Genomic DNA, 24,144 nt, shown 5'->3' on the forward strand with positions numbered 1-24,144 from the left:
TGGCCAGATATCCAGTTGGAGACAATCATTCTAAAGTGCTTTCAAATTATCCTCTTTGAATTTTGGTGCTTGCCTGTCAAAAGAAAATTCTTTATATTTCTGTAAGCAATATACTTAGCTTAGTAAAAAAAAAAACCTATTTCAAGTAAAACATGTTTCCTCAGGTTTCTGCCATTTCCATGTTACATATGTTGTGATGTATAATAAAGAGGTAATTTTAGCACCTCTTACATGTATCATATTTTGATCAATTTACAGTAATTTAGCTTGTGATCCTTTTGGTAAAGTAATAGTGCATTGGAACCAATCGGAATGATCTCCCTAACTTGGTCCTTCAACTCTTCCAACTGTGCCTCTATTACCACTGAAGCCAAGTGTATCCACCTTCTGCTGATTCTTCTGTTTTCCTTTGCCAGCAATAAGAGCCTTCTCCAGAGACTTAGATCTTCGCATAATGTGTCCTAATTAGTATGTTATGGTCAAATATTGTACAGTTCTATACTGAATTGTACTTTAATTTCCACCACAGGGTGTATTGCCATTCTAAACTGATTCCAACTCGGCCATGTGTTCCCAGTTTCTATGCAAGCCGCAAGCCCCTGAGAAATGAATGAGGTGGTCAGCTTTCAATATTTCACACAGTTCTTGAAGAAACATTTATTGTAAAAAAAAAAAAAGCATTCCTGTATTTGTTGCAAAAACTTGACAAAGTTATTTTTTTTATAAGAACATAAAATGTAAGAGAGAACTGTGGTGCAGAAGGTTTCTCAATCTTGCCTATCAAAACCTAATATGGAGACCTGTTTACTGGAACAGTCTTTTAGCTCTTCAGCAAAGCTGTTTTATCTTTCAATGAGGGAAGCTGGAGGGAAGCACAGTATGCAAATGTTTCTCCTTTTATTTTCATATCATTTCTACAGGGTTTGGGCTTGCAAAAAGATGATCAAATATCACCAATAAAGTTGGTAATTCATTATATTATCAAATACAAGTATTCTTTGACGTACGACCACAATTGAGCCCAAAATTTCTGTTGGTGAGCGAAACATTTGTTAAATGAATTTTGCCCTGTTTTATGATTTTTCTGCCATAGTTGAGGGAATCACTGTTGTTAAATTACTAACATGGATGTTAAGTGAATCTGGTTTCCCCATTGACTTTGCTTATCAGAAGATCACAAAAGAGGACTCCGGAACACTGCGACCATCGTTTTTATGAATCGGTTGCCAAGACCATGGGGATGTTGCAATAGTCGCAAGACAAATGGCCATAAATCACTTTTTTCAGTGCCATTGTAACTTTGAATGGTCACTAAATGCACTTGTAAGTCGAGGGCTACCAATTGTACCAATTCACTTATACCAATTGAATTTACATGTTTTTTTTAATGCAGAGAAAATACAAAATATTTTCGAGTGTTTAATGAAATGGAGCTAGCGCATCACTGAAATGGCTGCTTAACATACAATTTCTTAAGCAGCAGGACTTCCAGAGACTCCTTAACCGGGCAACCTTCTGCATATTTAGAAATAAGAATTACATTACTTAATAAAGGGGAATATGTGTATCTCAGGATTGAAACGAGGGTTCCTTGGTGCTCTCTGAGCTTGGTTGTTTTCTTGCAGCGGTTTCATTACCCAAACTAGGTAACATCATCAGTGTTACTAGCTACTAGCTCTGATGATGTTACCTAATTTGGGCAATGAAACCTCTGCAAGAAAACCAAGCTCAGAGAGCACCAAGGACCCCTCAAGAATCACTGCACCGTACTTACCTACTGAGTAATCGATGTATAACTGACAGTCTCAACCGACTCTGAAAACCTAACGTGTGACTGGCGAAGGCGGGATGTGTTCGTATTTTTGTATGAGGCTGTATATAGATATATGCACGGGCACTTAATCCTCCTGTCCGGGAAAAATGCATATATTTTCATTTGATGCAACTCAAAGGCATGTCCGCAATGAGAGAGGACGAGGCAGCTTTCGACTGCCGTCCTAGTCTTTGAAATTAGACGCCTCCCTGCAATCTCAGCACGGCTCACTTCCTCGCTTTGCAGGGCCCAGCTATGCAGAGCCAGTGAAGGAGAGACGCCGCCCCTCGCCCCCCACGCCCTTCGCTCCCTTTTTCTACCCAACCCCTTGAAAATGTTTCACAGTCCACCAAGAGGCCGGGTGGAACCCCGCGCGCCGGGATGCGGTTTCCGGCGGGAAGAGGAGGCAAGTACGGACCGGAAGCGGAAGTGGGGGCGGCGAGTCGGGCTCGGCCTGTCCGGAAGGCAGGCGGGCGTGAGCGAGCGGCGGCGGCTTCGGCCTTGGCGGGTCCCGATGGCCTCGGCTAGCATCGATATCGAGGACGCGACTCAGCACCTGCGCGATATCCTCAAGCTGGATCGGCCCGGCGGTGAGAGGCGGCGGCGGTCTCGGGCGGAGGCCCTGTGGCGGAGCTTCGGGGCGGGGTCTGAATCTTCGGCAAGAGCCGCTCGGCTTCGGGACGCGACTGGAGGGGCAGCGCGAGTGCCCGGCTTGGAATTCCTTCCTCCCGGGCAATGCCGCCCGCGCCACGCTCATGCGGCGGCGCTGTCCGGGAAGAGCGAGGGGGGAGAGAAGCAGCTTCTCCCCGATCCGGCGCCCTGCAGCAGGGAAGTCGGCTGCCCTTCCCCTCCTCGCCTTTGCCCCGTCCGGAGGGCTCCGGTTGGCGGGCAGGCGGAGGCAGAGATTTGCACTCGGGGTGGTAGCATCCCGTGCCTTTGCTTGGGCGCAGATCCTCTTGAAAGGAGCCGGGAGTCCGTCTCCTCTCCGAAGTGGTTAATGGAATAAAAAGGTTGCTCTCCTGTGCAAAACTGGTGAGGAAACAATTCCCACTAAACCCGGTGGGGTCAATTGCAAAACATCTAAGCTTTTGATTAAAAAATGGGGGCAGGAGAACGCATTGAATTAAAAAGCATCAATATATATATCTTCCATACCTAGCACTGTACAGCATGCAGTATTCTTCTATGTTCACATTTCTTTGGTAGATAAGATAACCTTTATTGTCATTCCCACACACACACACACACATTCAAAAAAAAAAGTGTGCACATGCACAACACACATGATTGTTGTCCCCAGTTCGGGTCTGAGCCTTGTGCCAAAGCCAATGATAGACGCCAGACACCAGGTGCAGGTTTTCTGGTTGCTTTTTATTGGAGTACTCCAAGGAAAAGGGCTCCTGGTCAAAATGCCAAAGGATTGTCAAAGGATTGAGTAAGCTTTATACATTTTCACTAAAGGAGAAGATGGGACAAAGTGAGATAATAAGAAATATCATCTAATAAACATTTTAGTAATAATTCTACAGTTTATTCTATTGGTCTCTAACTGTCCCTATTCCTAGGTCTTGGCTAATGAAATCCCTAGGAATTATCTAATATACTGCACGGCATTCTCTATTTGTGACTTTTAGCTGAGGTATGCAAGTTGGCTAACTGATATTACTTTTATCAGCTTTCCAATTAGCCAGGACTGTTACAAGAGTCTGAATCTTCTGTGGATAAGGATTCTTTGTTCTTGCCAGGCAGACTTCACAAGTACAGGATTCCTGATTTACTTTGAAGTGTGTGCCAGGACCTGGTTTTATTTTAACAGATGGCCCATCATCTAGATATGCTATATACCTACATGGGTGTTTACCTCTTTGCTTATAATCCATATTTTCTGCTCTATTTTCCTTAAGATCAGCTTTTTTTTTTTAGTTTATCCAATCCTCTAAAGCAGTGATCCCCAACCTTTTTTATGCCGCGGTACGGCATCAGCTGCGCCGCCATTTTTTGATGAAAAAGTGCTTCGGTGACCTCACCGGAAGCACTTTTTCATCAAAAAGATGGCGGCGCTACCGGTGAGCTTTTCGGGTAGAAATGGCTTTCTACCCGGAAAAGCTCATCAGCATAAGCCGCCATCTTTTTGATGAAAAGTGCTTCGGTGAGCTTTCTACCCGAAAAGCTCACCAGAAGCACCTTTTCATCAAAAAGATGGCGGGCCTCAGCAAACCAGCGGCCCGGTAGGACTTGTTCCACGGACCTGCCGGTCCGCGGACCGGTGCTTGGGGACCCCTGCTCTAAAGCAGCGTTATAGAACAACAGAAGCCATTTTCTAAACTGCTAAGCATGGAAATCATAACATTTTGAGTGCAAATGTACAGAACAGTTTAATGAGGGGACTTTAACTATCAGGATGGTGTTTTCCCTCTTTTGTCAAACCTTACTTGCCGTTTGACATGTAGAATGATAATAAATAGCAGGTGCATCTGTCTTTATAAAAACTGCAATATGATAATACTTGGGCAATTGTTTTGATACTTTGTATTGTGTAGACCTCTATGGTTTTATATTGTAAGATTTTTTTTAAAATGAGTTTTAGATAAATTGCTTTAAATATAAACAAAGTGAATAGATAGCTTGATATACTTCATTTCAAAGTGTTGTAGGGATATTTGAAGCCCTTGAAAAGTTGGGGAAATTGTTAAATGGAACTTTTGTAAGTTGAAGTCTATACATGTGGAAAAAGCCTAAGTTGGGAAAAGCTATTCTAGAAAGAGCCAATAATTTGGCCATGAACAAAATGTTTGATGTAATATTGCAGATTAAAATTGAAGTGTAATATTCCACAAGCAGATTGTAGCCTGGGATATACTTTAAAATCTATGGGTGATTTATAACAAATAAATGGTGTTTCTTTCTCCCCCCAAAATCAGCAAGAATGGAAAGACAGTTCTTTCCCCATTCCCAAAAGTAGACTTATGGAATTAAGTGCTATAGGGAGATCTAAAATAGGCCTTGCTCTGTTAGAAATGCCACTGTTTTATAAGTTGGCAATACACAGAACTTCAGTAAAAGGTTGGCTAATTTAAAATATATACAACTCCATGACAAGACTAAGTAAATATGAATCTTGGTTTCCCTCTCTGTTTCCCTGTTCTTCATACCTTTCAGGGTCAGTGAATGAAAACCAGAGAACATCCAGTTCATATAATGGTGACCTGAATGGTCTTCTGGTGCCAGATCCCACCGCAGCTGGAGACGGCTCGTCCTCCACTAAGCCTGTTCCACAAACTGTTCCTCTCGGAGCGCTACAAGACAAACAAGTTATGTAGGTATCCTAACTGGTGAGGCAAAAGTGAAAGGCCAAAATATGTGCAATTTGTGGTCTCTGGAATATCAAAAAGCACCCCCAGCAAGTGTTTTCTCCTGCAGAGATGTGATTTCCCTATATTCTGTTATTCCTTATATTAAGGCTTGGTAAAATGGTGTGTAGCTACTAGGGTGGTTTGAATCAGTACAGTGCCTCACCAATCGATGTTTAATGCTACATTTTCCAACTTGCTTTCCTCCAAATGAACGTCAGCTGCCATAAAGTAGAAGCCCAGCATGTCTGAAGAGGCACCAGACAGGTTGGGGAAAGCTGATTTAGAACAGCAGAGGAGAAACCTGTGTTGTAAAGAGCAGTCATGGTCAGTTGAGGCTTGCTGCTCTTGGTTTATTTTGTCCTTTGGGTTATTATTATTCTTGCTGCTCCTGGTTTATTTCCTTCTTTGGCTCATGAATGGGCAACATTTGTATTCAGTCTGGATCTATAAAATACATTGTTGGGAATTCTACAGTCCTTGAGTCTATGTATACGGTGAGCATGGTCCTGATTCTTTGAACATTTCACAGAAAAAGTTACCTTTAATATCCTGGAGACTGACCTCTTTTTCTCTTCACTGCTTGCCCCTGGCTACTTTTTTAGCTGCCTCTCTGGAGATGATAATTCCACCTGTATGGTGATCCTTGCTAAAGATGTTGAAATAGTGGCCAGCAGTGATTCCAGCATCACCAGTAAAGCCAGGGGAAGCAATAAGGTAAATACAAGAAAACTTACCTTCTTATTAGGTCATAACTCTCTTCCTTCTCACCTGCTGATGACAAGCTCATACCTATCCTGGTAGTAAAAGAGAAAAATATATGTAAAATATGTTTAAAGAACTGACCATTGGCAAATGTAGATGTTATATTGGGTACATGTTCAGACATTGTGCTTGAGAATATGGCCTTGATATGTCGACTGGTTGTGATCCAAGAGAAGTGGATTTATTGGAAGACCCTTTAGTTAATGCAGGGAAGATCTACAGTTCTTTCGCTCGCTCCCTTTCCATTTTCAGTCCACACATCCCAGGCCTTTCTCCCCTCAGAAATATCTGTGAACAAACAAGTAGGAGAACCCAAAAGAATGTTAACATCTTTTGCAATACTCAGTGATGTCACTCTAAGTATGCCTTCGTGTATATTTCTGCCAATCAGTCAGTCTGTTCTAACAAAGTCCCTTAAAATTGCTCAGTTCTATTACAAACTACCTTGGCAATCTGTCTGCGTGCAGTTGTAATTTCAAGAGTTGCCAGCTAATTATGTCTTGTTAAGGAAAAAAAAGGTTTGTTAATTTGTTGTCTGATAATCTCTCTATGCAATGGTAGACCGTATTCTTTCCGTCTTCCTATCATTCCTGATTCCTCTTTGTTGCTGAGAAACATTTTAAAATATTCAAAAGTAATGGTTGGACAAAGATGAACCTGCTTGTTTGCTGATTTGTTTCTTTTTCACATTGCTGTGAGATTTCCTTCTTCTACAGATTAGACAGTGGCCACCTCCTTCTCACCGTCACAGCTTTCTATCATAGAGCATCCATAAATCGGGGTAGGCAACAATGATCCCTTCACATCCTGTGGACTTCCCAGTTCCACGCTGGCTCGGGAATTCTGGGAGTTGAAGTCCACAGGTCATAAAGGGGCATAGTTGCCTATCGCTGCCATAGATAGTCTTCTTTATTAGGTGTGGTATTCCTTTTGATCGGTATTGAATTGATTCCTTTGCTACAACTTTTGTTCGTTTTCTTTTCCTCCCGCCAGGTAAAAATCCAACCAGTGGCCAGATATGACTGGGAGCAGAAGTATTACTATGGCAACCTCATTGCTGTCTCAAATGCCTATCTGGCTTATGCTATTCGAGGTGAGACATCTCCCATCCTCCCAGGGTCCTTTCTGACGTTATAGGTTGGGCTTCTTTTGCATCTTAATTTTTGTCCAGTGGCCTGTGCTGGACCTTATTGCATCTCCACCAGAGAAAGAGGAATTAGCACTCAACTGCTCCCTTTGACTAGATGCGTTTTGCCCTTCTTTTCCCAGGTGCCAGCAGTGGCTCAGCCATGGTGCGAGTCCTGAGTGTCAGCACGGCTGAGCGGACGCTTCTGAAAGGCTTCACTGAGGGTGTGGCAGATCTGGCCTTTGCTCACCTCAACTCCAACCAGTTGGCCTGCCTGGATGAAGCTGGCAACCTGTTTGTCTGGTGTCTGTCAATGGAGAACGGAAAAATCCAGTATCTTACTTCAATGCTAAGCATGATGGCAGAGGGTCAGAGTATTGGTAGATAAACTAGTTAGTCTGTGGTACAATTTGCAAAGCCAGACTATTACACCAATTTGGTTTTTTTTTAAAAAAAAAAAAAACCTACAATAATGCATTATTATGTTACTTAATTCAAAAAAAAAAACCCTACAATAATGCGTTATTATGTTACTTAATTCTGTAAGCCAGAACTGGGCATTGAACTTTTGGATTTCAGCATGCAAAATCAGAAATCTTGATTAAATTAGGGTTAGAGTCTTGCATTCTAGTCTTCACGTTAAGAATTTTTTCTCAATATTAACTGTTTGTGACTTTTACACATCTATAATCTTCACTTCATCGAAACTAGCTAACAACGAAGATAATGCATTTATCAAACTGAGAAATATAAATACTGAATGCTATAAAAGGAAAATTCAGTTTTGCTGTAATGACAATTATTGATTTTTTATTTTTTTTTTTTTTAAAAAAAAGCTTTCCTGCCCAGTCTACAAAGCAGTGATGAAAACTTTATGCACTGGTTGTTCACATAAACTTTTGTTCGTTTTAAATACAGTATTGCACGGTCCTTAGTGGCCTAATTCACACATACCTCTAAGGAATGAACTATGGTTTATAAACCACAATGACTAGGTTCACACAATGCATTAAACCAATGATTTTGTGGTTTATTAATCTGCTAGGTCAACCACAGTGTAATGTTTGTAGGAACTATTCAAAGTGGAATTAGGTTTTTACCTAAAAGGTGAGGACGAGGTGTTGCACAAACTCTAATTCAGTCATGTATTTATTTCCAACACATCTGAGATAGACCAGAAAACCATTAAAATTGAACTTCTGGGAGGCTTTTGTAAAGGGTATGAATCAGAGGTGGTATTCAGTAGATCCTGGCCAGTTTCGGAGAACCAGCCAATACCACCTCTGACTGGCCCCGCCCCCATCTATTCTCTGCCTCCCATTGAGTCCCAGCTGATCGGCTGGGTCTTCTTTGGTTGCCCTTCACAGGAGAATGGAGCTGGAAAGCAGGTTAGTATGGTGGGGAGGGAATGGGGATTTTGCAGTATCCTTCCCCTGCCACGCCCACCAAGCCATGACCATAGAACCGGTAGTAAAAAAGGTTGAATCCCACCACTGGTATGAATGATGGAGGTCTTCCTTAACTTCGGTGATCAGAGAAGAGATCTTGGTGAATATCAAACGATCTGATGGGACTCCCCATAACAACTTTCGGAGGATAATATGGTGTCCCTTCATCCCTGATGAGAATGAGGAGAGCTGCGAAGAAGGCAGCCAGACTCTGGCGTTGCTGCATGAAGACAGAGTAAGCATTTCTGTGGCTTCCCTTCTTTCCCTTGGAAATGGTGCTATTTTGGCCTCTCTGCGCAAAGTTGATTTTTAAAAAAAAGCAATGATGGGAATACAGGTAGTCCTCGGCTTATGTCTAATTATGGAGCCCAAAATTTCTGTTGTTAAATGGTTAAGTATGTTTTGCCACATTTTATAACCTTTCTTTGCCACCGTTGTTGAGTGAATCACTACAGTTGTTAAATTATGAATGCGGTTGTTAAGTGGATCCGGCTTCCTTATTGACTCCACTTGTCAGAAGGTCGCAAAAGGGGATCCCATGATTCCAGGACACTGCAACCGTCATAACTATTGAGTCATTTTATTTACTTATTTATTTTTATTTATTTAATTTATATTGCTACCTATTCGCCCATGGCGACTCGAGGCGGCTCACTCAATGTATAAATCATATTTAAAATGAAAAAATTTAAAAAAAACAACAAAAACTAACAAAAAGTTAAGCATCTGAATGTAAATCACGTGACCATGGGAATAATCATAAGTGTGAAAAACGGTCATAAGTCACTTTTTTCAGTGCCTTTGTAATTTTGAATGGTCACTAAAGGAATGGCTGTAAGTCAAGGATACCTGAGATAGGTAGGATTTATTCTCCACCATTCAGTCAGAATTGAAGAAGCTCCTTGAGTGAAGAGTGAAACGTCTTCAGGCGGAAAAACAAACCAAGAACGTCCACTTGCCTTTTGAAAAAACACCTTTGGGACAACCAGGGTGTGGATGACTGAGAATCTCCGTAGACATCAACCTGTTGGGATGATTCCTGATGGAGCTTTAGCATGGTCTTTGTGCTCACTTTTTCCCTTTGTGTTGGCAGGCTGAAGTCTGTGACCTTGACATAATCCGAGCCAACCATAGTTCATGGCCAGTGGAAGTAACCAACATCAAAGAAGGCTACATTGTGGTGAAGGGTCATAGCACGGTAAACATTCAGCCTTTGTCTTGGTGTAGGGGCCTATGCTAGTTTCTATAACCTGTGGTTCGACGGCAGCCGATGCAGACAGCAACGGAGTCAGACAGTGGGGAAGAACGGGGACCAGTCAGGGAGTCTAGAGAGGACTTGGTCCTGCATTCGATGCAGAGATGGGGCCAGGACCATCTGGGAGTGGGGTGCTGCCTCTGGAGCCTTCGGAGTCTGGCAGCAGCAAGGCAGAGGACCCAGGGGAGCCTGTTCCCAGGGCGCATTTGCGCAGAGCTGCTAGAAGGCGAGAGCAGCTGAAACAAAAGGGGCGAATCGGAAGTAAGGCTTGGAGGTGATTGCCCCTCCCATAAGGTATAAAAGTCAGGCCAAGATGATGAAACCTTTGCAGGAAGCAAAGTAGTTCAATCGGTTCAGAGTCATCCTTGAAGCTCTTTGTACTTCGGTTGGTTTTTTTTCTTGTTCATTTGATACTTCTGTTTTTGGCAGCACTTCGCAGAACTGAAAGGTGGGTGCTTATCTTGGGGGACTATTTGAGATTAATTCCGGCTAGGAATGAAAACAATTCCCAGCATTGCAATAGAATAGGTTTTGTTTTTAAAATAAGTTTGTGCATAATCACGGTTTACGAAGCCTGGGTCAGAACATAACCCTCTGTTCTGTGTGTTTTCATTCATGAACCTCAAGTATTCCTTTTGGCCTTCATTCCAATGGCTGATTACACTAAAAGCAAGATATTCTTTTGCAGTTATTTCTGGTGTTTGCATGTAATACGCTGGGATGTGAATGAGTTGTGATTGGGGCAAAAAGCAACGAACAGTTTAGATTAAATCTAAACTCAGGATTTTGCAGAAGCGTCTTCCATAATCCAGGATCAATGTCCTCACATTATCTGTTTCAAATCAGGTTTTTTTTTAGCTTTTGATCCTGACTCCTTTGGATCTACACTGTAATTCTGGATCTTGATCTCATATGATGTTTTCCACCTCCCAATTTGTGTAACTGCTTGTCCATACAACCAGCATGCCACCAGTAGGAACATTATGACTTCTTCAGCCAGGATGTCTGGTTTTTATGAACAAATAGGCCTACCAAATGTCATCAGAAGAGAGGCTATTAAAAAAATAGCCTTGGCCCATGGCCAGCCACATTAGCAGAAAGATGTCTGTTATTGTATTTCAGCTGTGCTGCAAAATATAAATAACGGCTATATTTTTACCCCCTGTTCTTTTATAGCGCCTGAGTGAGGGAGCACTTTCTCCTGATGGGACTGTTTTGGCTACAGCAAGCCATGATGGCTACGTCAAATTCTGGCAGATTTACATAGAGGGACAAGATGAACCAAGGTAATTTCAGATGCAGAGAACTATCAGTAAAAGAGAACATGTGATGACCCAGGGTGGGATACAAAAGCAACAAAGTCACAAAAACAGGTGAAGTCCCTTTAATTCCTTCAACTTGGCTTCAAAGCTCCAATTATCATTGACTGGAGAAAAACTCCCCCACAAACAGTTGTGAAAAGGAAGAAAGTCTGTTCAGACTCAAAATACATATAAATTATAAGTAGAAAAAACAACACAAACCACACTGAAGCAATTAGTGAGACAAGGCAGGAGAAGGGCTTGAAGACGGCCACAGATATCGAAATACACACACTGGGAAGGACACCAGACTCAGATAAGAACTGAAAGACTAGAATTATTTCACGCTTTGCTTCCAGCACTGGGCCATGCGCAGTTTGTCCTTTTAAACAGTCCTCACAGCTGCAGCCCATGAAGGGGATCAGGGCCTCTTCCTCCCCCGTAGATCACGCCATTCACGTTTCTCCCTTATCCTCTCCTTGCGTGCCCTAGGATGAAGAGGGGATGGGCCTGGGTCTTCCTCTGACTGCCCAGCCGGCCTGTGCCCTTCCTCAGTTTCCTCCACAACCTCCCGAGCCACACTCCCACTCCCTGTCAGCTGTTCCTCCTCTCCCTTGGAGTCAGACTCCAACGGGCACGACAGAATGTTTATAGCTCAGGGTTGAAATGAGGGGTCCTTGGGGCTCTCTGAGCTTGGTTGTTTTCTTGCAGATGTTTCATTACCCAAACTAGGTAACATCATCAGTGCTAGTAAGAGTAAACTTCATTCCTTACTAGCACTGATGATGTTACTTAGTTTGGGTAATGAAACATCTGCAAGAAAACAACCAAGCTCAGAGAGCGTCACTATTTCTCCTCACAGAGAAAAATGAAAGACGTGTATCTAAAACTTTCCCTGAGTTGTAGAAACATATTTTAATCGTTAGAACTATTAAAAAGTTGATTTGTCAATCACCCTCTACATTGTCATATCACACCAAATCAAGAAGTGGCTTGTATGGAATTCCCTTCATGTGGACCTAGCCACAGATTACACATCTTAACGGGTAAAGTGAACATAGCCATTAGATCTTCTTCAGAAATGCATGTGTCAGGCTGAGCTCCATTCAGAATCCAAGAAAGAGACCATTAGATCCCATTGTTAATAGAGAAAAGGACTTACTAGAAATCAAGTGGTAGCATCAAAAGAATTCAAGATCTGAGATATTAGACGTGAAAATCAAGACGTGAAAATCACATATACAGAGTATGGCAACGTTCCCACCCACAATAGTCCATCCAATCTGAGATGCGTATAATGTCATATGGGGCCTCTTCAAGTGGTGATGCATACATCTGGCCGTTGACCTTGGCCTGGTTAGATAAAATGCTGCAACTATGCAGTAAGCAAGTAAGCATAAGACAATAAATTTTTCCCCAAGTTTTACAGTTCATTCTCTAAAGCCTCCAGCACACTTTCCCTCCCCCACCCACAAAGCCCAGTTGATCCTCCCTCCCCCCGTTACTATGGCAGCCGGAAAGACAAGCAGAAGAAAAGATTCTTGAAGGCTGACAGCATGTCTAAAACTCAACTCTGGCTTGGAATGATGTGTGAATATAACCATGGTTGGTTTTATTTCTTCAGTCGGTGCCTCCATGAATGGAAACCTCATGAGGGCAGGCCTCTTTCCTGTTTGCTCTTCTGTGACAACCATAAGAAACAAGACCCAGAGTAAGTGGTGATCCTGGTCTATACGAAGGGGGTAAGGGACCCTTTGCCAGTGGGAAGAAAATAGTTGCCCACACACACACATAGCTGCCGTCCCTCACATTGCATTCTTAAGAAAAGCCCTGCAGTTGTGAGGTTGGGCTGCAGAAAATAGAGCATGGACCCTCAAAAGTGTGTTGTGGCAGAGCAGTATTGTCTCTCTGCTGTAATGTGTCCTGTCAAAGCTGTGTGTTTAGGTGGATACTTGATGGAAGAGATCTCTTTCTCTTTGTAATCAGCAAAACTTCCTGGCATATCTGAGATTTCCACTTGCAGGAAAGATCTTTATCTTCCCAAGCTTTACTCCAAACCTTGTTAAAGTTATGATCGACAGTATTAATTTACTAGGGCTGGAGGAGGTTTTCTATTTTCCCTGTTGCAAGGCGCATTTTCTTAACAGCAGCCTTTTTGTGGGCTGAGTCCGTTTTTCTTCTCATCCATTCATTTATTCAGGGTTCCTTTTTGGAGGTTTCTCATCACTGGAGCAGATCAGAATCAAGAGCTGAAAATGTGGTGCACCGTCTCATGGACCTGCCTCCAGACAATCCAGTAAGTGTTCCTGTCACTGACATTCCTTTATTTGGGGGGACGGGATGAGGAACCAGATCTCCGAGAAAAAGAAGAGAAATGAGTCAGTTCACAAGTGTGTCGTGACTACTCTTGCCTGCTGTCAATTTCAGGTTTTCTCCAGATATATTTAGCTCTGTGAGCATCCCTCCCAGTCTGAAGGTCTGCCTGGATCTGTCAGCCGAGTACCTAGTTTTGAGTGATGTGGAAAGAAAGGTAGGCGTTCAAATTTTATGTTATTTATTATTAAATTTATTTGCCACTCATCTCGCTGTCCTGCAGAACAGATGGCTGTGGGATACAAAGACTTCTATTTGCTGATGATCTATTGAAACTAAATTTGTATATCAGTGGTTGCATGACCTCTGTAGATGCCATATGAGGGAGGAAGGAAGGAAGGAAGGAAGGAAGGACATCTGGATTTATTCCCAAGAGTTAACGCGACTCACTGGTAAAAGGCATACTTTTTATGCTAATTTGGTTTAATTGCCTGCCTGATGTCCCAGTGGTTTACATACTCTGGTGGCCCAGTAATTAAAGGGCAGTATTGCAGGCAAACTGCCCGCAGTCTGCAGTTCTATCCTGATGGGGGCGCTCAAGGTTGACTCGGCCTTCCATCCTTCCGAGGTGGGTAAAATGAGGACCCAGATTGTTGGGGAAAAGAGGCTACTCTCTAAATCGCTTATAGAGGGCTGTAAAGCACTGTGAAGCGGTATAGAAGTCTGGTGCTAATGCTGTTGCCTTTCCATCCATCCAACCATTCATGATGAGCAGCAGTTAGAATGCAGTCTTTGCAGGCTAACTGCCGATTGCCAGCAGTTCAATCCTGACTGGCTCAAGGTTGACTCTGCCTTCCATCTTTTCGAGGTTGGTAAAATGAGATCGTTGGGGGGCAAGAGAGGCTGACTCTGTAAACCGCTTAGAGAGGCCTGTAAAGGACTGTGAAGCGGTGTGTAAGTCTTAAGTGCTGTTTCTACTGCTGTTGCTACCTAACTGGACTGAGGAGAACAATCAGCTTTTCTCCTGCTCTGCTGGGCTTTACCTGCTTCCTGAGCCAAGGTGAGACAGCGCCTCCTCTTGCAGCCTCTGATGCGACGGATTATCTTTCGCAGGTCTTATACGTGATGGAGCTTGTCCAGAACCAAGAAGAGGGCAAAGCTTACTTCAGCTCCATCTCAGAGTTCCTGTTGACTCACCCAGTCCTGAGCTTCGGCATCCAAATGGTCAGCCGCTGCCGACTGAGGCACACAGAAGTCCTCTCAGCAGAAGAGGAGAGTGATGGCATCAGTGCTGGTAAGTCAGCGATGGGTGCCTCTTCCCTGAGATGAAGAAGCCCAGGAAACATCATTTCTGGACACAGAACAAGAGTAGGGCAGGAACAAAAAACGAAGGCCTGCCTCATTCAATTGTCCACTGGCACGTTGGCCAACCAGACTCCAAGTAGATGCTCACCTTCTCCACGGGTTCTCCAGGCACTGATTTTCTTGCCTCGTCTTGGTAGACCATCACTAACCTCCATCAGTTTGAAAAAAAATCACCCTTTTTTAGATTACCCATTTCCAGCAGCAAAATCTTCACAGTGTGGAGCTAAATGGACTTTTTTTAGTCCTTAAATTCCTCGCCTGTTAACGTTCGGATCATCTTAAATGATGTTTTAATATTTTGGTAGAGGAGAAAAGGACATCGCCACTCCCGAGTTCCTTCAGACCGTGTGTCATTTGATTTATTTCTGTCGTGTTCCTCTGCTTCCATTGTAATTTGTGGGTTGATAAACCATGATTTCATCATTGTGTTTGCATGAGAGAGAGAGAGAGAGAGAGGCAGAGAGAGAGAGAGACTAGACTGTCTTGTGCCTGTATGTATAGAACCTAAACCATCATATTTCAAACGGTAGTTAGCAGAAGATACAACTTGGCACGATATCTGAGCCCAGCCATTGTCTCATTCCCAGCTTTCCAGCTTACTAAAGGAAGTTTTTATCTTTGTAAAACAAGAGGAACTCACCACCACCACCCTAAAACTCAAGGAAAGCTCTTTAACGATTAGTAAGAGCCGCTGTGGCGCAGTTGTTAGAGTGCAGTACTGCAGGCTACTTCTGCTGACTGCCAGTTGCCTGCAATTTGGCAGTTCGAATCTCACTGGCTCAAGGTTGACTCAGCCTTCCATCCTTCCGAGGTGGGTAAAATGAGGACCCAGCCTGTTGGGGGCAAAGCAAAGGCTTGCATGGCTCTTTAAATTGAGCCAAAAAGGCTCCTAAACTGCTTCTGTTTGAATTAAATGTCTGGGAGATTTCTCTTGTTCTTTTGCGGCTTTGGCTGGCTTTAGTGGTGATAAGATGGAGCGATTCATTTCCTTCCCTCGGCTTCTTCCTTTTTTTCAGAAGGCGCTCAAGGTTCAGGTACTACAGGATCGGCCGCAGGGGTGCTGATCAAACTCTTCTGTGTCCACACCAAGTAAGTTATTTTCAGTGTTTCTCTCTTCCCTCTCATTTTTTATGTCCTCCATGCTATCTGGAATGAAAGTTGAGGTACTGATGTGAGGGCATCGCTAGCTTTGCACAATGCAGATTGAAGTGGAATGAGTGCCTCAATGGAGCCAGGCAAAGTGTGTAAACTGAAGTCATTTACCTAAATGTTTCAGGGCCCTTCAGGATGTACAGATAAGGTTCCAGCCCCTCCATAGTCCAGATATGGTCACTCCAGTCCCTCCCCATGGTTCCCGTGAAGACTTTGGTGAGTCCTTTGGTCCAGATAAAGTCTGGGCAGAGCCTGGAAGAGCTTTCTTGTTCTTTCTTGCTTGCTGTTTATAAAAGATGTACAATTTTTAAAAAAAAAATCAGAAATTTAGTGACTGGAGTAAATTATCTAGAGAGGTGCATTTGTATTTTTTTTTTTTTATAAATTTGGTTTGCAAGTTTGGATTTATAGTATAGTATAGTTTGGATCTGTAGTATAGATTTATAGTATGACTTCCTTCCTTCCTTCCTTCCTTCCTTCCTTCCTTCCTTCCTTCCTTCCTTCCTTCCTGTCTTCCTTCCTTCCTGTCTTCCTTCCTTCCTTCCTTCCTTCCTGTCTTCCTTCCTTCCTTCCTTCCTTCCTTCCTTCCTTCCTTCCTTCCTTCCTTCCTACCTTCCTGTCTTCCTTCCTTCCTGTCTTCCCTTCCTTCCTTCCTTCCTTCCTTCCTTCCTTCCTTCCTTCCTTCCTTCCTTCCTTCCTACCTTCCTGTCTTCCTTCCTTCCTGTCTTCCTGTCTTCCTTCCTTCCTGTCTTCCTTCCTGTCTTCCTTCCTTCCTTCCTTCCTTCCTTCCTTCCTTCCTTCCTTCCTTCCTCCTTCCTTCCTTCCTTCCTTCCTTCCTTCCTTCCTTCCTTCCTTCCTGTCTTCCTTCCTTCTTTCCTGTCTTCCTTCCTTCCTTCCTTCCTTCCTTCCTTCCTTCCTTCCTTCCTTCCTTCCTTCCTTCCTTCCCCCTGTCTTCCTTCCTTCCTGTCTTCCTTCCTTCCTTCCTTCCTGTCTTGTTTCCTTCCTTCCTGTTTCCTTCCTTCCTTCCTTCCTGCCTTCCTTCCTTCCTTCCTTCCATCCATCCATCCATCCATCCTTCCTTCCATCCATCCATCCTTCCTTCTTCCTTCCCTCCCTCCCCGCCTCTCTCTCTCGCCCTTCTTTTTTCTAAAAAAAATTGTATATACACAATTACCAAAATAATGTTTGCACTTTTAAAAAAAAGCTTTGTTTTTTTTAAAAAAGAGGACAATCCCAGCTATTTAAACATACAAACTAAAAAGGAAAAGGAAAAATGTACTTAATATTTTAAAATTATCAATAGAACACTAGTACTATATGTTCAGTACAAAACAGTATTGCAGAATGTCACAAAATCTTTGCCATAGTAACATATAGGTTACAGAGAGGAGGGTTAGAGGAAAGAGACTGTTTTTCCAATCATGGATATGTGTTGAAGTCCTATTTGAGATTTTTTTTCTGTTTGCAAAATCTTTAGGATGGGTAGGTCTTCCCCTCAACTTATTCACACTTAACTGAAAGTAAGTCCCATTTCTTTCCCTCTTCGCATACCTTTTGCGTAGAAGCAGAAAAGGGCAGAGCCTGAGGGGGTTGAGTCAAGAGAGGACTCAGTTTAGAATCATTACATATCCACAAATGCTCCTAGCACACCACCATTGAATTCCATCAACTCATTTGTAGCACCAATTTAGTGCTGATAGTTAGTTGACTAGATTCTTTGGATAGGCTTGAGCAATAAATCTTCTGAACTGGGATTGAACCTAATTCTTGGCGCCTGACACCTTTGTGTTAATCTTCTCCCTTTTGTGTCCTGCAGCATTCCCTGATCACCTGGCCGACATAGGCATGGAAGGGCGGGGCTCTGAGAAGGGATCCATCCACGGCTCCCAGCCGGACTTGCGACGCATTTCGGAACTGTCTGTGCCCGTCGACTTCCTCCCTCCATCGAATGACACCAAACCCAAACTTATGACTCCAGACGCGTTCATGACTCCCAGCACTTCTCTGCAGCAGGTATCTCCTTCAGAATAGAAGAGGCACCTGGCCTTCTTCTCCTTGACTGGACGTGAGACCAGTTGTCCTTGCTCTCTTCATTCATGCAAAACACAGAAGCAAATCAGAGATTATATTCAGGTTTCAATCAATCATTTCCCAGTCGCTAACACAGGGGTGTCAAACTCGATTTCATTGAGGGCTGCATCAGGGTCGTGTTTGACATGGGGTGTGTGTGTGGGCGTGGCCAACTCGACGTCACTCGTGTCGGGGGCGCCTATGGTGGCCCGATTTCTCTGCCAGCAAAAATGGGCTCCCGAACTCCGTTTCCGGCTGCGATGGTCTCCTGCAGTGCTCTGCCAGTGAAAACAGAGCCGGGGAGGCTCACATGTAGCCCTCCTGAGCTCCGTTTTTGCTGGCAGAGGCACCGTGGACCGCTCCTTCACTGTTTCCAGGGCGGCCCCACGGGCCAGATCTAAGCCCGGGCCTTGAGTTTGACACCCCTACACTAGCAGTTCAAAGAAAAGTGTCAGCTTTGGAAGCCGTACTGAGACCAGATGCTTCCATGCTGCCACATTTTGAGCCTGAGAAAATGGGAGGGGGGAATTTCTTGGAGTGTATACGGTTAGACATAATAACATTCTTTTTTCTAAGTCAAGGTCATGTTGTTCTGCGCATAAGTGAGGGAAAGTCTCAAGTTGGGACGGATGGCGATTGGGGCATGTGATGCGATGATGGGTGCAGGGGGTGGATTTGTAGGCTTTCATTATTGCAAGGGAGCCCTGGACTTTCAGATTTGGGATTCCCCAGATGTGTCAGTTTATTATCCAATTAAAACAGAACTTTTGAGAAGATGTCTGTCTTGGAGTTCATTGTTGGAGTGGAGGTTTTCTGGACCGCTGACAAAAAGATGCTGTTGAGGCATGGAAGGGCTCTGTTGGGCAAAAGGAATGGCACTCTTATTAAGAAGCTTTTTTGAAGAGTGAATTAACCGGTGCTTAAGGCAGAAAATTCTACTTTGTTTCAAATCCTATGCATTGTCCGTTTTAAATTTTCAAAGCCAGCATTCATTCTAAGATTCTTAGCTTAGATTGGAGATTGTGAATCCCTGGGAAGTCAAAAAAAGGCAAACATAAAGCGAAGTAGCACTTCAGCTGACTTTCATCAGCACCCAAAATCTACGCCCCCTAAGTACAATCCAAAGATCTAGTTCTGTGTGATCGGTTCCCTCCCTGTTGCATCCAAATAACACACTCTCTCATCTGCACCAGATCACGGGGTCTCCCGGAAGTAGCATTAGTTCCCTCACTGCTGTGACGACCATGAGTAGTACTTCGGTTGGCGAGCCCCCCCTTCCCAGGTAAGTCTCAATCGTGGGTGGAAATACAGCTATGGTTTCAATTAAGGAAGAGGATTGAGCCCAGCTCAGCAGCGGGTGGCCTTCATAGGACTCTGGGTGCATTGTATTGTGTTTCTTATTTATTCCCTTTTTTTCATTGGGAGTTGGCCAAACTCAGTATCAAGAAAGACTTCTAGCTATACAATTTGGAATGAACACCCTTTGAATGGTGTTGAGAGTAGGAATGGATTTCCAGAGGAGGGAAAAATTGCATCAGCACTACTCAAGTGACCAAGTGCTTCAACGACCCTCCAAAAGGATGCAAATGACCAGCTGTCTGCAAGGGATATAAATCCTTCCATTCCCCACCATCCATCCACCATCAGTGGAACAACGACTGATGACCTCCTTTTAACCGATCCACAGTAGAAAGTGTCCTCACATATTGCATTATGGTGTGGTAGGCTGGCTTGACAGCCGTGGATAGAAAGACGTTACAGAGGGTGGTGAGCACAGCACAAAACATTGTGGGCTGTTTCCCTGATACCACTAGATGACCTTGCTAAGGCTCTCTATCTTAAAAGAGTGAGGAGAATTCTCAGGGACGACTCACATCTCGGTCAGCACTTCTTCACTCTCCTACCATCGTGTTGGACAGTGGTGGCTAACCTTTTTGGGCTCCTGTGCCAAAAATTGTGCCGCGCTTACATGCTCACGCTCACGTGCCAGCACCCAGAAGGTAATGCGCAGGCCCCCTATGCATGCGCGTGCAATCCCCCACTCCCTGCCGCCCCCTTACCTGCGCTGCACCTCACAGCTGATTTTCGGCCGGTTTGAGGCCTTTTTGGCCTCCCAAAGGCTTGAGGAAGGCTTCTGCAGGCTTCTGCAAGATTTGTAGGCTGAAAACTACCACCGTTTCATCACTTCCTGTTTTTCTGAAAATACCGGAAGTGATGAAACGGGGCTAGTTTTCGGCCTGCAAAGCTTGCAGAAGCCTGCAGAAGCCTTCCTCAAGCTTTTGGGAGCTGAAAAAGACCTCAGACTGGCCGAAAATCAGCTGTGAGGAGCGCACATGTGCAGTGAGGTAAGTTTGCAGCTTGCGTGCTGGCACAAATGGTTCTGCGTGCCACCTGTGGCACGTGTGCCATAGGTTCACCATCAGGTGTAGGAGATAGAGAAGCATAGCCAGCCATACCAACGGGCTGAAGAACCGTTTCTACCCGTGGGCTGTCAGACTCCTGAATGGAAAATAACTTCACGTCAACATAGTATGACAGACTTGCGGGGCCGGCACATTGTGCAACAAGGTCACATAGTGTAATAAGATTGGGACTGGGTTAGGGACTTCTGTCCTCACTGTGAGTTGTGTTGGGGGAGGGGTGTACGAAGGGAGGCTCAGCCAATCTCATTGTACACATGTTGTACTCTGACAATAAAGGTAATAATAAGATCCAGTCAGAGCTGAAGAAGCTTCTTGGAGGAGAAGCGAAACGTCTTCAAAAGAAAAACAAGGAAGGAAGGAAGTCCAGTTGCCTCCTGAAAAAGCACCTTTGTCGACATTTCCGGTTTGTCGGCTTCGCGAGCGGCAGGGATTTGCGGCTGCGCGCGATCCTGCCGCGCTAGCCGTTTTTGGGGCTCCGACCACACGGGTGCGGAGCTAGGCTGCCCTGCAGGGGCAGCTGAAGGTAGGGGGATCCGGAGAAGGGACTGGGGTGTTGCAGACCCCCTCCCTGGCCGGCAGAACCCCTTTTCCCAGGACGGTGCAGCGGCGGTCCGTAATGGCCGCCACAAAGAAGCTGGCAGCCGGGTAAGAATGCGCAGGAGGAAGTGGAGAAAGTGATTGAGAGGAGAAAGTTTTTCTTGGCTCCTAGGACTCTAAGACATATTTAATAAAATTCCTGAAAAGTATGACTTTCTGAATAATACCTGCCAGAAGAGGAAAAAAGCGGCTGTTTGAAGGTGCTGAAAGGATAGCTTTCCCTCTTTTCCTACGGAATAAATAACTGGATATTAAGAAACCTATTTTTTTAGGTGGAAATTGGTTTTAAGCGATGAGTGGGAAGAGAGAGGATTAAAAAGAAAATATTTGTATGCTAAGACTTTGTTGGAGCAGATGCCTTAAGGATTTGAAGACTAGAATATATTGTAATAAGATTTTAAACAGATTTGGACTTTCTTTCTCTTTGATTGATATTACCCCAGAAGGAGAAAGTGAGAACTCTGCCTTGGTTTGGACTGATTGATAACTTTGGGACTGTTTTATCTTTTTTATTTTCTTTTGAATATTCTGGTTGTTGTAAGAAGAAAGAAGGAGAAAAGAAAAGAAAAGATTTATAATGGCTCTTTCTGTTGAGGAACTAAGAAAAGAATATGAACAAGCAAAAAAAAATGGTAAAGATGGTGTGGAAGAAGCTTTCCTTTTCTTAGAAATGGCGCTTACTAATTATCAACAAACATTACAACAGATGAAGACAGCAGAGGAACAAGAAAGAAAGGAAGGAGCCATCTTTAATGAATCTCAGAATTTGATCCAGAAAGAAGGAAGAGAGAAAGAAAAGAAAAGAAGAGAAAAGAAGAAAACTAAAGGATTTAAGGACTTAAGATCTAAAAAAACATTTAAGAAAGGGAAAAATAAAGTGCAAAACCAATATGATGATAGTAAACAAAGGGGAAAAGGAATACGACAGAGAAGGGAAGCCGGTAAGGCAGAGGCTAGAAGAAGGGGGGTAGAAAGGTTTGTTGGGAGAAGAAAGAAAGGGAAAAGGTGGAGAAAAGCTACAATGTTTTGAAATTAAATGGAAAAAAGGAATTTTTATGGATAATGGATAAAGTATAATTTTTTTAAAAAAAAAAAGATTTTGCAAGGTACATAAGATGAGATGGTAGTATTACAATGGTTTAAGAGTTGATAAGAGATTAAAATGTTAAAATGTTTAAAAATGATTGGCTTTAAAACTTAATAATAGGAGAGGTTTAGAATATTGTTTTAATTAAAGAGTTTAATAAAATTATGGTATTGATGTTATTATAAAATTTTTATTATAGTATTTTTTTTAATATTTGGATTTATTGTCTAATTATGCACTTAATTGTGTTGGATGTATTAGTTAGATAGAATGTACCATAAAATCTGATTGGGTGTTAGATATTATTTTAAAGATTAATTTGATTAACTTAGGGGGAGATAGAAAGGCATCATACTCTGATTAATGATTTCAGGAGAAACTGATTTTCTTTTTTTTTCATAAGGAATGAGACAAAGGGATGATAAAAATGGACAAAAGATACAAATATAATGATTCAAACTAAGATGATTAATTAAGGTAGAATTAAGAAGTGTGAAATATGTGGAGAAGTTAATATAGAAGGCTTAGAATGGTAAATAAAATAAGTAATGATATGTAAGATGAGCATGAATATAATTGAAGTCCATGAAGAGAGAGACACCTGGGTCCAAGTTACTTTCCAAAAAGATTTTTTATGTTTTGTGTGTTGTGTGTATATGTCTTTTGGGGGAGAATTAGTAAAAACTTGTAGAAATATAGAATGAGAATAATGGTAACTAAGTCAGAAAGAAACAGATGAAATAATAATAATGATATTGAATAAGAGTAAAGAGAAGTAAAGAGAAATTGAATAAGAGGTTTTGGTATGTTATATGGAAATGGTTTAAAACAGAATCATAATTTATCTGACTTGTTAAATTTACAATGGAAAAAGGTTTAAACATGTAATGAATAATGATAATTTGTGTGTTTTAAAAATTAATAAAACTTGTTTTTTTTTTTTTAAAAAAAAGCACCTTTGTCAAGAAAGTAAAATGCCCAGACAAATGTAACCGTCAGATATAGTTAGTCCTTGACTTACAACCACTCATTTAGTGACTGTTCAAAGTTGCAACGGAAAAAGTAACAGGCGGCTGGTTTTCACAGTTGCGGCCATTGCAACATCCTTACAGTCAGGTGACCAAAATTTGGACACTTGGCAACTGTCATGTATTTATGACAAGTCATTAAGGGGGTGTCTGGTTCACTTAATGACCATGTGAGCCATTTAAAAACGGCAGGGATTCACTTAACAACCCAGGCAAAAAAGGGTCGTAAAAGAGTGCAAATTCGCTTAACTGCCTTGTAGCAACAGAAATTTGGGGCTTCATTGTGGTTGTAAGTTGAGGGCTACCTGTATTACGTTTACCTGCGTTTTGGCGATGCTCGGCCTGCTATCAAATGCCAGAGTTGGCCTTTTCCTTGGGCAGAGCTTGGGGTTTCTAGGTTGCTTCTGATGGGAGGAGATGGAAGGATTTGTTGACTCTGGTCTTCCTCTTTCTTTCTGCCTCCGCCAGGCCATCGGAGGACATGTCCCTAAGCCCAAAGATGCAGCTTGATGCCAACCTCACCCTGAGTGGCAGCAGTGGGTGTCTCCAGGCAAGCCCGCGGAATCATTCGGTCCTGCTCCCTGGCCTTCCTGACAAACTGACCCCAAAGGTCCCCATTCCGGTAAGGTAGATTCTTCTGGAGACCATTGCGATTCTTCTCGACTTCCCCCTATACCAAGGGACTTCAAGCTTGGCGAGTTTAAGATTTGTGGACTTCAACTCCCAGAATACCTGAGCTAACATGACTGGAGGAGGAATTCTGGGAGTTGAAGTCCGCAAGTCTTAAAGCTGTCAAGTTGGAAGACCCTTGCCCTACACCTTCCTTGCAACATCCATGCCTTTACTTGTCCAAGCTGTCTGCCCTGCTGATTTCCAATAACCCTTTCTCACTCGGGGGTGTCAAACTCAAGGCCTGGAGGCCAGATCCAGCCCAGGGGATGCTCAGAGGTTGTTCTGACCAAGGCTTATTGAGACGCTAACAAACACACCTTAGTCCCCAAACCCTTTTTTCTTTATTTCAACAACTCTGAATTTTAGTCATTCACAGCCC

The 24,144-nt window shown here is 43.2% G+C and overlaps 1 protein-coding gene across 1 annotated transcript in view; it reads left to right on the top strand.

The window, feature by feature from the left end:
* The first annotated feature begins 2,228 nt into the window (after positions 1-2,228).
* Positions 2,229-24,144, top strand: part of EDC4 (enhancer of mRNA decapping 4) — a 43,868-nt gene continuing 21,952 nt past the window's right edge. Inside the window, exons 1-17 of the mRNA XM_087971573.1 lie at positions 2,229-2,403; positions 4,973-5,129; positions 5,769-5,880; positions 6,922-7,021; positions 7,198-7,387; positions 8,590-8,737; positions 9,596-9,700; positions 10,934-11,043; positions 12,683-12,769; positions 13,259-13,354; positions 13,486-13,588; positions 14,485-14,665; positions 15,753-15,825; positions 16,013-16,104; positions 17,705-17,901; positions 19,152-19,240; positions 23,562-23,715. Coding sequence (XP_087827699.1) covers positions 2,328-2,403; positions 4,973-5,129; positions 5,769-5,880; positions 6,922-7,021; positions 7,198-7,387; positions 8,590-8,737; positions 9,596-9,700; positions 10,934-11,043; positions 12,683-12,769; positions 13,259-13,354; positions 13,486-13,588; positions 14,485-14,665; positions 15,753-15,825; positions 16,013-16,104; positions 17,705-17,901; positions 19,152-19,240; positions 23,562-23,715 — 2,070 coding nt within the window. The 5' untranslated portion in view covers positions 2,229-2,327. The remainder of the gene's footprint in view (positions 2,404-4,972; positions 5,130-5,768; positions 5,881-6,921; positions 7,022-7,197; positions 7,388-8,589; positions 8,738-9,595; positions 9,701-10,933; positions 11,044-12,682; positions 12,770-13,258; positions 13,355-13,485; positions 13,589-14,484; positions 14,666-15,752; positions 15,826-16,012; positions 16,105-17,704; positions 17,902-19,151; positions 19,241-23,561; positions 23,716-24,144) is intronic.

Source organism: Notechis scutatus, chromosome 9 (assembly GCF_049901735.1).
Source record: "Notechis scutatus isolate UNSWTSFEM ecotype Mainland chromosome 9, rNotScu1.2, whole genome shotgun sequence".
NCBI classification, from domain to species: domain Eukaryota; kingdom Metazoa; phylum Chordata; class Lepidosauria; order Squamata; family Elapidae; genus Notechis; species Notechis scutatus.